Below are 15,469 nucleotides of genomic sequence, written 5' to 3'. Positions count from 1 at the left end.
GGCCTGTATACTGTGTGGTGGGCTGTATATTGTGTGGTGGGCTATATATTGTGTAATGGGCTGTATATTGTGTGGTGGGCTGTATACTGTGTGTGGGGGGGGGGGGGGGGGGGGGCTGTATACTGTGTGGTGGGCTGTATAGTGTGGGGGGCCTGTATAGTGTGGGGGGCCTGTATAGTGTGGGGGGGGGGGGGGGGCTGTATAGTGGGGGGAGTGCTATACTGCTGTACTGTATAGTGTGGGGGGCTGTATACTGTGGGTGCGGTATAGTGTAGAGTGCTGTACTGTATAGTGTGGGGGGCTGTATCGTGTATAGTTTGGGGTGCTGTATACAGTGAGGTGCTGTATAGTGTGGGGGTCTATACTGCTCTACTATATACTGTGGGGTACTGTATAGTGTGGGGTGCTAAACTGCATACTGTGTGGTGCTGTATACTATAGGGTGCTATACTGCATACTGTGTGGTGCTGTATACTATAGGGTGCTATACTGCATACTGTGTGGTGCTGTATACTATAGGGTGCTATACTGCATACTGTGTGGTGCTGTATACTATAGGGTGCTATACTGCATACTGTGTGGTGGGCTGTATAGTGTGGGGGGCCTGTATAGTGTGGGGGGCCTGTATAGTGTGGGGGGGGGGGGCTGTATAGTGGGGGGAGTGCTATACTGCTGTACTGTATAGTGTGGGGGGCTGTATACTGTGGGTGCGGTATAGTGTAGAGTGCTGTACTGTATAGTGTGGGGGGCTGTATCGTGTATAGTTTGGGGTGCTGTATACAGTGAGGTGCTGTATAGTGTGGGGGTCTATACTGCTCTACTATATACTGTGGGGTACTGTATAGTGTGGGGTGCTAAACTGCATACTGTGTGGTGCTGTATACTATAGGGTGCTATACTGCATACTGTGTGGTGCTGTATACTATAGGGTGCTATACTGCATACTGTGTGGTGCTGTATACTATAGGGTGCTATACTGCATACTGTGTGGTGCTGTATACTATAGGGTGCTATACTGCATACTGTGTGGTGCTGTATACTATAGGGTGCTATACTGCATACTGTGTGGTGCTGTATACTATAGGGTGCTATACTGCATACTGTGTGGTGCTGTATACTATAGGGTGCTATACTGCATACTGTGTGGTGCTGTATACTATAGGGTGCTATACTGCATACTGTATGGTGCTGTATACTATAGGGTGCTATACTGCATACTGTGTGGTGCTGTATACTATAGGGTGCTATACTGCATACTGTATGGTGCTGTATACTATAGGGTGCTATACTGCATACTGTGTGGTGCTGTGTACTATAGGGTGCTATACTGCATACTGTGTGGTGCTGTATACTATAGGGTGCTATACTGCATACTGTGTGGTGCTGTATACTATAGGGTGCTATACTGCATACTGTGTGGTGCTGTATACTATAGGGTGCTAAACTGCATACTGTGTGGTGCTGTATACTATAGGGTGCTATACTGCATACTGTGTGGTGCTGTATACTATAGGGTGCTATACTGCATACTGTGTGGTGCTGTATACTATAGGGTGCTATACTGCATACTGTGTGGTGCTGTATACTATAGGGTGCTATACTGCATACTGTGTGGTGCTGTATACTATAGGGTGCTATACTGCATACTGTGTGGTGCTGTATACTATAGGGTGCTATACTGCATACTGTGTGGTGCTGTATACTATAGGGTGCTATACTGCATACTGTGTGGTGCTGTATACTATAGGGTGCTATACTGCATACTGTGTGGTGCTGTATACTATAGGGTGCTATACTGCATACTGTGTGGTGCTGTATACTATAGGGTGCTATACTGCATACTGTGTGGTGCTGTATACTATAGGGTGCTATACTGCATACTGTGTGGTGCTGTATACTATAGGGTGCTATACTGCATACTGTGTGGTGCTGTATACTATAGGGTGCTAAACTGCATACTATGTGGTGCTGTATACTATAGGGTGCTAAACTGCATACTGTGTGGTGCTGTATACTATAGGGTGCTATACTGCATACTGTGGGGTGCTGTATACTATAGGGTGCTATACTGCATACTGTGTGGTGCTGTATACTATAGGGTGCTATACTGCATACTGTGTGGTGCTGTATACTATAGGGTGCTATACTGCATACTGTGTGGTGCTGTATACTATAGGGTGCTATACTGCATACTGTGTGGTGCTGTATACTATAGGGTGCTATACTGCATACTGTGTGGTGCTGTATACTATAGGGTGCTATACTGCATACTGTGTGGTGCTGTATACTATAGGGTGCTATACTGCATACTGTGTGGTGCTGTATACTATAGGGTGCTATACTGCATACTGTGTGGTGCTGTATACTATAGGGTGCTATACTGCATACTGTGTGGTGCTGTATACTATAGGGTGCTATACTGCATACTGTGTGGTGCTGTATACTATAGGGTGCTATACTGCATACTGTGTGGTGCTGTATACTATAGGGTGCTATACTGCATACTGTGTGGTGCTGTATACTATAGGGTGCTATACTGCATACTGTGTGGTGCTGTATACTATAGGGTGCTATACTGCATACTGTGTGGTGCTGTATACTATAGGGTGCTATACTGCATACTGTGTGGTGCTGTATACTATAGGGTGCTATACTGCATACTGTGTGGTGCTGTATACTATAGGGTGCTATACTGCATACTGTGTGGTGCTGTATACTATAGGGTGCTATACTGCATACTGTGTGGTGCTGTATACTATAGGGTGCTATACTGCATACTGTGTGGTGCTGTATACTATAGGGTGCTATACTGCATACTGTGTGGTGCTGTATACTATAGGGTGCTATACTGCATACTGTGTGGTGCTGTATACTATAGGGTGCTATACTGCATACTGTGTGGTGCTGTATACTATAGGGTGCTATACTGCATACTGTGTGGTGCTGTATACTATAGGGTGCTATACTGCATACTGTGTGGTGCTGTATACTATAGGGTGCTATACTGCATACTGTGTGGTGCTGTATACTATAGGGTGCTATACTGCATACTGTGTGGTGCTGTATACTATAGGGTGCTATACTGCATACTGTGTGGTGCTGTATACTATAGGGTGCTATACTGCATACTGTGTGGTGCTGTATACTATAGGGTGCTATACTGCATACTGTGTGGTGCTGTATACTATAGGGTGCTATACTGCATACTGTGTGGTGCTGTATACTATAGGGTGCTATACTGCATACTGTGTGGTGCTGTATACTATAGGGTGCTATACTGCATACTGTGTGGTGCTGTATACTATAGGGTGCTATACTGCATACTGTGTGGTGCTGTATACTATAGGGTGCTATACTGCATACTGTGTGGTGCTGTGTACTATAGGGTGCTATACTGCATACTGTGTGGTGCTGTGTACTATAGGGTGCTATACTGCATACTGTGTGGTGCTGTATACTATAGGGTGCTATACTGCATACTGTGTGGTGCTGTATACTATAGGGTGCTATACTGCATACTGTGTGGTGCTGTATACTATAGGGTGCTATACTGCATACTGTGTGGTGCTGTATACTATAGGGTGCTATACTGCATACTGTGTGGTGCTGTATACTATAGGGTGCTATACTGCATACTGTGTGGTGCTGTATACTATAGGGTGCTATACTGCATACTGTGTGGTGCTGTATACTATAGGGTGCTATACTGCATACTGTGTGGTGCTGTGTACTATAGGGTGCTATACTGCATACTGTGTGGTGCTGTGTACTATAGGGTGCTATACTGCATACTGTGTGGTGCTGTATACTATAGGGTGCTATACTGCATACTGTGTGGTGCTGTATACTATAGGGTGCTATACTGCATACTGTGTGGTGCTGTATACTATAGGGTGCTATACTGCATACTGTGTGGTGCTGTATACTATAGGGTGCTATACTGCATACTGTGTGGTGCTGTATACTATAGGGTGCTATACTGCATACTGTGTGGTGCTGTATACTATAGGGTGCTATACTGCATACTGTGTGGTGCTGTATACTATAGGGTGCTATACTGCATACTGTGTGGTGCTGTATACTATAGGGTGCTATACTGCATACTGTGTGGTGCTGTATACTATAGGGTGCTATACTGCATACTGTGTGGTGCTGTATACTATAGGGTGCTATACTGCATACTGTGTGGTGCTGTATACTATAGGGTGCTATACTGCATACTGTGTGGTGCTGTATACTATAGGGTGCTATACTGCATACTGTGTGGTGCTGTATACTATAGGGTGCTAAACTGCATACTGTGTGGTGCTGTATACTATAGGGTGCTATACTGCATACTGTGTGGTGCTGTATACTATAGGGTGCTATACTGCATACTGTGTGGTGCTGTATACTATAGGGTGCTATACTGCATACTGTGTGGTGCTGTATACTATAGGGTGCTATACTGCATACTGTGTGGTGCTGTATACTATAGGGTGCTATACTGCATACTGTGTGGTGCTGTATACTATAGGGTGCTATACTGCATACTGTGTGGTGCTGTATACTATAGGGTGCTATACTGCATACTGTGTGGTGCTGTATACTATAGGGTGCTATACTGCATACTGTGTGGTGCTGTATACTATAGGGTGCTATACTGCATACTGTGTGGTGCTGTATACTATAGGGTGCTATACTGCATACTGTGTGGTGCTGTATACTATAGGGTGCTATACTGCATACTGTGTGGTGCTGTATACTATAGGGTGCTATACTGCATACTGTGTGGTGCTGTATACTATAGGGTGCTATACTGCATACTGTGTGGTGCTGTATACTATAGGGTGCTATACTGCATACTGTGTGGTGCTGTATACTATAGGGTGCTATACTGCATACTGTGTGGTGCTGTATACTATAGGGTGCTATACTGCATACTGTGTGGTGCTGTATACTATAGGGTGCTATACTGCATACTGTGTGGTGCTGTATACTATAGGGTGCTATACTGCATACTGTGTGGTGCTGTATACTATAGGGTGCTATACTGCATACTGTGTGGTGCTGTATACTATAGGGTGCTAAACTGCATACTGTGTGGTGCTGTATACTATAGGGTGCTATACTGCATACTGTGTGGTGCTGTATACTATAGGGTGCTATACTGCATACTGTGGGGTGCTGTATACTATAGGGTGCTATACTGCATACTGTGTGGTGCTGTATACTATAGGGTGCTATACTGCATACTGTGTGGTGCTGTATACTATAGGGTGCTATACTGCATACTGTGTGGTGCTGTATACTATAGGGTGCTATACTGCATACTGTGTGGTGCTGTATACTATAGGGTGCTATACTGCATACTGTGTGGTGCTGTATACTATAGGGTGCTATACTGCATACTGTGTGGTGCTGTATACTATAGGGTGCTATACTGCATACTGTGTGGTGCTGTATACTATAGGGTGCTATACTGCATACTGTGTGGTGCTGTATACTATAGGGTGCTATACTGCATACTGTGTGGTGCTGTATACTATAGGGTGCTATACTGCATACTGTGTGGTGCTGTATACTATAGGGTGCTATACTGCATACTGTGTGGTGCTGTATACTATAGGGTGCTATACTGCATACTGTGTGGTGCTGTATACTATAGGGTGCTATACTGCATACTGTGTGGTGCTGTATACTATAGGGTGCTATACTGCATACTGTGTGGTGCTGTATACTATAGGGTGCTATACTGCATACTGTGTGGTGCTGTATACTATAGGGTGCTATACTGCATACTGTGTGGTGCTGTATACTATAGGGTGCTATACTGCATACTGTGTGGTGCTGTATACTATAGGGTGCTATACTGCATACTGTGTGGTGCTGTATACTATAGGGTGCTATACTGCATACTGTGTGGTGCTGTATAGGGTGCTATACTGCATACTGTGTGGTGCTGTATAGGGTGCTATACTGCATACTGTGTGGTGCTGTATAGGGTGCTATACTGCATACTGTGTGGTGCTGTATAGGGTGCTATACTGCATACTGTGTGGTGCTGTATACTATAGGGTGCTATACTGCATACTGTGTGGTGCTGTATACTATAGGGTGCTATACTGCATACTGTGTGGTGCTGTATACTATAGGGTGCTATACTGCATACTGTGTGGTGCTGTATACTATAGGGTGCTATACTGCATACTGTGTGGTGCTGTATACTATAGGGTGCTATACTGCATACTGTGTGGTGCTGTATACTATAGGGTGCTATACTGCATACTGTGTGGTGCTGTATACTATAGGGTGCTATACTGCATACTGTGTGGTGCTGTATACTATAGGGTGCTATACTGCATACTGTGTGGTGCTGTATACTATAGGGTGCTATACTGCATACTGTGTGGTGCTGTATACTATAGGGTGCTATACTGCATACTGTGTGGTGCTGTATACTATAGGGTGCTATACTGCATACTGTGTGGTGCTGTATACTATAGGGTGCTATACTGCATACTGTGTGGTGCTGTATACTATAGGGTGCTATACTGCATACTGTGTGGTGCTGTATACTATAGGGTGCTATACTGCATACTGTGTGGTGCTGTATACTATAGGGTGCTATACTGCATACTGTGTGGTGCTGTATACTATAGGGTGCTATACTGCATACTGTGTGGTGCTGTATACTATAGGGTGCTATACTGCATACTGTGTGGTGCTGTATACTATAGGGTGCTATACTGCATACTGTGTGGTGCTGTATACTATAGGGTGCTATACTGCATACTGTGTGGTGCTGTATACTATAGGGTGCTATACTGCATACTGTGTGGTGCTGTATACTATAGGGTGCTATACTGCATACTGTGTGGTGCTGTATACTATAGGGTGCTATACTGCATACTGTGTGGTGCTGTATACTATAGGGTGCTATACTGCATACTGTGTGGTGCTGTATACTATAGGGTGCTATACTGCATACTGTGTGGTGCTGTATACTATAGGGTGCTATACTGCATACTGTGTGGTGCTGTATACTATAGGGTGCTATACTGCATACTGTGTGGTGCTGTATACTATAGGGTGCTATACTGCATACTGTGTGGTGCTGTATACTATAGGGTGCTATACTGCATACTGTGGGTTGCTGTATACTATAGGGTGCTATACTGCATACTGTGTGGTGCTGTATACTATAGGGTGCTATACTGCATACTGTGGGGTGCTGTATACTATAGGGTGCTATACTGCATACTGTGGGATGCTGTATACTATAGGGTGCTATACTGCATACTGTGGGTTGCTGTATACTATAGGGTGCTATACTGCATACTGTGTGGTGCTGTATACTATAGGGTGCTATACTGCATACTGTGTGGTGCTGTATACTATAGGGTGCTATACTGCATACTGTGTGGTGCTGTATACTATAGGGTGCTATACTGCATACTGTGTGGTGCTGTATACTATAGGGTGCTATACTGCATACTGTGTGGTGCTGTATACTATAGGGTGCTATACTGCATACTGTGTGGTGCTGTATACTATAGGGTGCTATACTGCATACTGTGTGGTGCTGTATACTATAGGGTGCTATACTGCATACTGTGTGGTGCTGTATACTATAGGGTGCTATACTGCATACTGTGTGGTGCTGTATACTATAGGGTGCTATACTGCATACTGTGTGGTGCTGTATACTATAGGGTGCTATACTGCATACTGTGTGGTGCTGTATACTATAGGGTGCTATACTGCATACTGTGTGGTGCTGTATACTATAGGGTGCTATACTGCATACTGTGTGGTGCTGTACACTATAGGGTGCTATACTGCATACTGTGTGGTGCTGTATACTATAGGGTGCTATACTGCATACTGTGTGGTGCTGTATACTATAGGGTGCTATACTGCATACTGTGTGGTGCTGTATACTATAGGGTGCTATACTGCATACTGTGTGGTGCTGTATACTATAGGGTGCTATACTGCATACTGTGTGGTGCTGTATACTATAGGGTGCTATACTGCATACTGTGTGGTGCTGTATACTATAGGGTGCTATACTGCATACTGTGTGGTGCTGTATACTATAGGGTGCTATACTGCATACTGTGTGGTGCTGTATACTATAGGGTGCTATACTGCATACTGTGTGGTGCTGTATACTATAGGGTGCTATACTGCATACTGTGTGGTGCTGTATACTATAGGGTGCTATACTGCATACTGTGTGGTGCTGTATACTATAGGGTGCTATACTGCATACTGTGGGGTGCTGTATACTATAGGGTGCTATACTGCATACTGTGTGGTGCTGTATACTATAGGGTGCTATACTGCATACTGTGTGGTGCTGTATACTATAGGGTGCTATACTGCATACTGTGTGGTGCTGTATACTATAGGGTGCTATACTGCATACTGTGTGGTGCTGTATACTATAGGGTGCTATACTGCATACTGTGTGGTGCTGTATACTATAGGGTGCTATACTGCATACTTGGGGGTTTACATCCACTTTAATCATACAACTAAAAAAACGAAATAAATATAGATATATATATAAATGTACACACACTCTGGTGCTGGTGGGTAATGCTGGTGTGGGTACTGCTGGTGCTGGTGGGTATTAATGTTGGAGTGGCGTGTGTACTGCCTGGGTACTCTACATTGTGACATCACAAAAAAAAAAAATGTTTGGGTTTACATCCACTTTAAGTTATTAGTGCCCCTCAAGTTTTGACTGTAATATCTTATGTGTCCCCCTTATATAGCAATCTTAGAGTTGCCACTCGTTCGAGGAAGTGTAAAAAAGGTGAGGAAAAATAAAGTTTATTACGTGTTGGTGAAAATAACCTTTAGTGCAGAAATGAAACGTAATGTTTTGAGTGGAGCACAGAAGAGGAAAAAGGCTGCAGAGGAGAAAGAGAAAATGTGCAAACTTCCAAAACTAACATCTTGGCTCAATCCAGGTGCAACGTCAGCCAGTAGTTCTGCTCCTCCAGATGTAGCATCCACATCTACATGCACTCCAATTCCAGCAGAAATACCAATGGTATCATTACCTGATCCTACTGCTGGGGAAAATCCACAAGAGGAAATGCCCAATAAATATCGCCTTATTGATAATTTGCATTTTTATTCTAGTGCGTGATTGTGTAGACAGGGCCCCAGTGCACTGTATTGCCCGGGGGCCTATAATGCTCTTAAGATGGCACTGATGTGAGGGGCACAGCAAACATGTGGAAGAAGGTGCTCTTGTCAAATTAGACCCAAGTTAAACTTTTTGGCCTAAATGCAAAACTCTATGTGCGGCGGAAAACTAAGACTGCATATTCCCTGAACACACCATCTCCACTGTGAAACGAAGTGGTGGCAACATTATGCTGTGGGAATGCTTTTCTTTAGCAGGGACAAGGAAGCTGGTCAGAGTTAGGGCGCATTCACACAACCATAGTGTTTTGCCGATCCGCAAAACACGTTTACCAGCCGTGTGCATTCCGCAATTTGCAGACCGCACATGGCCAGAACTATAATAAAACAAAACACCTATTCTTGTCCACATGCTCTATCTTTTTTTTTGCGGGGCTGAAGAACAGAACCACGGATGTGGTCAGTGCACGGTGGGCTGTCCCCATCTTTTGCAGCCCCATAGAAATTGCGGAACGGATGCGAACTCATTTATAGGGCCGTCTAAATGAGCCCTTAATGGGAAGATGGATGGAGCTAAATACAGGGCAATCCTGGAGGAAAACCCGGTACAGGCTGCAAAAAAATTGAGACTGGGGCAGAGGTTCACATTCCAGCAGGACAGTGGCCCTAAACATCCAGCCAGAGCTACAGTGGAATGGTTTAAATCAAAGCATATTCATGTGTTAATATGGCTCAGTCAAAATCTAAACCTAAATCCCATTGAGAATCTGTGGCAAGACTTGAAAATTGCTGTTCACAGACGCCCCCCATCCAATCTGACTGAGCGCGAGCTATTTTGTAAAGAAGAATGGGCAAAAATGTTCGCCTCTAGATATGCAAAGCTGGTAGAGACATACTCCAAAAGACTTTCAACTGTAATTGCAGTGAAAGGTGATCCTATAAAGTATTGACTCAGGGGCGCGGAATACAAATGCACACCACAGTTTCCATATTTAGATTTATTACAAATTCTGAATACCATGCATCATTTTCTTTTCACTTCACACATACTTGCCACTTTGTGTTGGTCTATCACAAAAAATACCAATACAAACAAGTTTTGTAGGTGTAATGTGAAAAAATATGGAAAAGTTTATGGGGTATGAATACTTTTTCAAGGCACTGTATCTAACAATCTATTTCTCTACATAACACAAATGTATACAATACATAACAAAAAGGAAGATCATGTTGTTGCTATGAGAGGAAACTCCATCCTGGTTTGTTCCACCATTTTTGGAACTGAGTGTAGAGAACCTACGCACGACTGCCCTCTAGAGAAGAACTGTATTGTTCTCAAGCAAGGGTATGAAGACTATCCCAAGTGCCATGGAAAGACAGTGGAGGCGGAAACAATCTCCAGGCTATGGGCCTCCATCAGTACTATGTATGCCGCTGCACATTCTATCATTATGTACACTCTTACTATCTCATACCTACAAATGTGTTATTTATGCTAAAAATTATTTAGAGCTCGTGCAGGCGCCGGTCATTGCTAGGTACACGCACTGCTCTGCCCGCTATGGGTGGAGGGAGGCACTCATCTTAACAGTGCGTGGGCCCGGCGGTGAGCGGCTCTCACATGAGATCTAAGCCAGAGGAGAAGGATGAATTAGGAGAGGAGGGCGGGCATGGGGACTCCAAGGGGACCGGTTACGCTGCCACATCAGAGAGGGGCCTGGATACTTGCAGCCATAACGACGCCCCTGGGCACTTGCAGGACCTAATGTAGGACTACAAGTTGTTCCAAAGCAAATTCAATACAATTTTGCTATATATGCCCTTGACAGGCTGCAATTCACAAGATAACCACTGGGTGAACAGGGGCGCCTTTATAATGAAGTAAAGAAAATACCTGACAACTGATCAATTTTTGTAACAAAAAGTAAATTACAAAAGTAACTTTTTTTATACTGAATTATATTAAAATAACCTCTCATGGTGGCACAACCCTTTAAAATATATTAACATTAAATTCTAGGTTGCCCTACAAAATAAATAAAAAAATAAAAATGATGTGATTTCATTAATTTAAAGCTTAGAAATGTTATTTCCGTGAATGGTGCATGTTTCTTTCAATCAGAATTTTACATTTATAATTTCTTGTGCAATATTTGACAATTTTCCTTATGTTGTAATCTGTTTTTAAAGTATCTCAGGGAGAAACGCATTAAACACATGGAGAGCGATTATTATAGTTCTGTAATATACCTATTCAAATTGTAACAGCTAATTGAAAGATTAATGTTTTGTACTGTGAGTTAAAGCATAGAAACTGACAAAGAAAAAGCGCTGAGGACAATACCGTCACAGCTTCGTGAAAATACCTTCTGTAAAGCAAGCCTCTGGTTCCATGACTTCCTCCTGTTCTACTAAAGCTACGGGTTCTCCTTCCCCTGCTGGTCCTATGTCAACAGTGCTGCCTTCTGACGAGCTTGATAGGGTCAATTTCTGAAAAATAATTGGTTACCACCGTTACGTACATAAAGCAAAGACACATTTTCCCTTAATGTGCTACTCCTCTTAACACAAAATTCCATCTGATTACTCATAGGGAAGCAAAACTGTATGACAATTACCCATCTCCAGCTCTGTCATTGTAACAGTCCTTGACTGCCGTCTCTACATACTGTGTTACTAGTGTGATAATATTTTATGGGATCTTCTCAAAGCTCACAGCAGAATGAGGACCATGGCTAATTTTTAGTAATACACATTAGTATTTATTTTTATATTTATATTTTTTATTTTGGTAAAAAAAAAACAAAAAAAAAAACAAACGGTCCACGGTGCAGTTTTTAGCTATATTTTTACAACATACACTGATCATCAGAAATACAATCAAATGTATTCTATGCAAAATAATGGTGTTTTTTTAAGTTCTCAAAAATTTGATTCATGACGAATTACTTAATCATGAAGTGCATTTCTTTGCACATAGCGGGTGCAATGACAGTGAACGGCGATTGCGCCGCCCCCCCGTCATTGAACGCCTCAGATGCCGTGTTCATCATTGATCGAGGCTTCTGAGATAATTCCTGAAATTCGGATCAAAGTCCACTTCGTGAACTTCGATTCGCTCAAAAGTAGTGTTTCTGTTTGTTGTTTGTTATTTTTTTATTAAATTATGTAGCATTTTTTAAAGACACCCTTAGATTACAGGTAGTTTTCTAAAACCAATATTAAAGGAGTTTTCTGAGACTTAAATACTGATGACCTATCCTCTGGATAGGTTATCAGTACCTGATCGGTGGGGGTCCGACTCCCGGGACCCTCGCTGATTAGCTGTTTGATAAGGTATCAGTGCTTGCAATAGTGCCACAGCCTTCTCACAGCTTTCCCTAGGCCATGTGACGTCAGGTTCATCTGTCACATGGCCTAAGCGCATCGCAGCCCCATTAAAGTGATAGACCTGAGCTGTAATATCAAGAACAGCCACTATACAAATTTGCGGCGCTGTGCCGATGCCTTCTCAAACAGCTGGTCGGTGGGGGTCCTGGGTGTTAGACTCCAACTGATCAGATACTGATTCTGATACAGATCAGATACAGTCTGACAACTGGAACCTCCACCGATCAGCTGTTTGAGAAGGCACTGCCGCTGCCTTCACCTTGCTCACTAAGGACAACGCTGTACATTGTGTAGCAGCTGTGCTTGGTATCGCAGCTCAGCCCCATTTACTTCAATGAGGCTGCACCTAGGCAATGTGAACTATGAACTTGACGTCACGTGGCCTAGGGAAAGCTGCGAGAAAGTTGCGGTGCTACTATAAGCAGCAAACAGCTGATCCGCGAGGCTCCCGGGTGTCGGACCCCCACCAATCAGGTAATAATGATGAGCTGCAGAGGATAGGTCATCAGTATTTATTTTTTAATCTTACTGCATTGTACTTATTTTGAGCTAAACATTTTTTTTAAATTGGTCTTTATTAAAAATATGGCGTCCGTTTTTCTGTACAGAGCTGAAATGCTATAGTAGCACCCTTTGGCTTTTCTGTCTTTCCCGTCAGACCAGGAGCAGATGGACTTCTTATTTCTGCTCTCTGACATCATAAACACTCATTATAGAACATTTTTTATCTTACTACAAGGGTCCATTCACACATCCGTGTGTGTTTTGCGGATCCACGGATCCGCAAAACACGGACAGCGGCAATGTGCGTTCCGCATTTTGCGGACCACACATTGCGGACCACACATTGCCAGCACTAAGAGAATATGCCTATTCTTGTCCGCTATTGCAGACAAGAATAGGACATGTTCTATTTTTTTCAGGATCGGAATTGCGGACCTGGAAGCGTGGGTCCGCAATTCTGGATCGGGGCCGCACATCGTGCGGCCCCATAGAAATGGATGGGTCCGCAATTCCGTTCCGCAAAATGCGGAATGGAATTGCCGATGTGTGAATGGAGCCTAAGAATGTGGCTTAAATAAGTGACCTCTTATTTTGAAGTTTAGAGATAAGGTTTATTAGTGAACGTACCAGTCACACAGCTAGAAAAAACCTTTGTGACAGAACAGTTAAATATTTTTTTAAAAAGGCCAATAGAAAAAAAATATTTTTAGTCTAAAATGAGTAACATGAAATTATTTTAAAAAATTGCCTCCGAAGGTGTACATAGCCTTTAAGTCTCAGAAAACCCTTTTACTGCACTAACCTTAAGACAGACCATCCATATTTGATTGGCAAGATTATGACACATTTAGATAGGGTCAGAGTTACTAGTGGGATACCACAGGGGTCAATATTGGACATTATTATTATTATATTAAAGAAAAATCAGGATTATTTGGAAGCCTGTCAGAGAGATGGCAAATGAGATTTAAAAGCAATAAATGTAAGGTTATGCACTTGGTTAGTGAAAGTACAGTTTATGTCAACAGTACACACTAAATGGAAAACATTAAGAAGGTAAAAGCCTGGAGAAGAAAGTAACTGGACTGTAGCAACCAGTATCAGGCAGCTGCTGCCAAGGCAACGGGGATTCATTAAAAGAAGCTAGATATTCATGATGAGAAGATATTTCTACAGCTTTAAAAATCACTAGTCAGACAGGAATACTTTTTTCTTAGCAGCAGTGCACAAAAACACATATAGTACAGCTGGAGCAGGTTCAAAGCCATGAACTGTAAACTGCAGTATACAGAAGAATTATCAAAATTTGCAACAAAGTTGGTCACCTAATGATTATAGTATTATCAAATAATGTATTTATTTCCAGGACTGTAGCTATTACATGGACGTATCCAGTATTTATAGAGGAAAGAAGCATTCAGCATTATTATAGGTTTTGTTTCGTTTCGGTCTGACTGCCTTTGTTGAAACTAATAGTACAAAATATAGTTATATGCACTAGATTACTGGAGCTTGGTTATTCATCTACATGCCGTATTTGTAGCTGGGAAGGGATCTTCCCTCTGACAGTCCTATCAGTAATAATAAGTCAAAGCAACTGAACTTGCTGTCAAGAACCTCATGTTGATTGCATCTGCATGACTAAAAAAATTATGTGTGATTAAACTGCCTCGTTAGAGGTGGTGGAACAGCACTGTAAGTGGCAAACAACAGATCTGTTTCATCTCTCCACCTCTATTCAAGCTTGGTTTCCCTATTTTAACATACAGTACAGTACATAACACCTATTATGAGTCTTCCTCTGTGTCTAAGATGCAAACCTTGGTGTCATCAAGCAGGAGCACTTTGTCCTTAAGATGTAGGTACACTTGCAATGCTGTTCTAACACCTCTCCCGAAGCAGTTTAATCATGCCTAATAGCTTCAGCCATGCAAACGCAATCAACATATTACTTTGATTAGTTCTTTGACCTTGTGTTGATTATGATAAACAGATTATGGTGACTGAAACATGAGTCACTAGTATTTAATGCCGTAGAGTCTTTGTACAAATTATTCTAAGTGAGAAAGCCAATCGGACAACTAGCTAAATGCCTTTAAGATAAAAATTCAACAAGTCCTGTTGCTTTGACTTACAGTATCAATACTGATATACCAGAACTGGATGAATGAGAACATTCAAAGAAATCTAACAGCCCTAAGCACACGGCATGGATCTAAATGACTCTAACACCTCAATGCCTGCAAATATACAGACATAAATGTCACTATTCGAATCAGTCAGGATGTGCACATTGATGTGGAGGGGTGATGCCCCTATAAAATATTGAGATGTCAAAGGATCTGCAGACGCAGGCTTGTATTTTTAAGCACTGATAATTCAGTACGCAAGATTTTTTTCTATTTTGTTATGTACAATCAAGGGCATTTTA

The 15,469-nt window shown here is 42.6% G+C and overlaps 1 protein-coding gene across 11 annotated transcripts in view; it reads right to left on the bottom strand.

Moving 5' to 3' along the window:
- Positions 1-15,469, bottom strand: part of LOC121009050 (sodium channel protein type 2 subunit alpha-like) — a 190,344-nt gene that overhangs the window by 30,144 nt on the left and 144,731 nt on the right. For all 11 annotated transcript variants that reach the window (XM_040441962.1, XM_040441961.1, XM_040441963.1 and 8 more), the window contains one exon: positions 11,511-11,634. In XM_040441962.1, the coding sequence (XP_040297896.1) occupies positions 11,511-11,634 (124 nt within the window). The remainder of the gene's footprint in view (positions 1-11,510; positions 11,635-15,469) is intronic.

Source organism: Bufo bufo, chromosome 7, assembly GCF_905171765.1.
Source record: "Bufo bufo chromosome 7, aBufBuf1.1, whole genome shotgun sequence".
NCBI lineage: Eukaryota > Metazoa > Chordata > Amphibia > Anura > Bufonidae > Bufo > Bufo bufo.
Note: the sequence above shows the minus strand (reverse complement) of the source record. Positions and strands in the feature narration are given on the sequence as shown.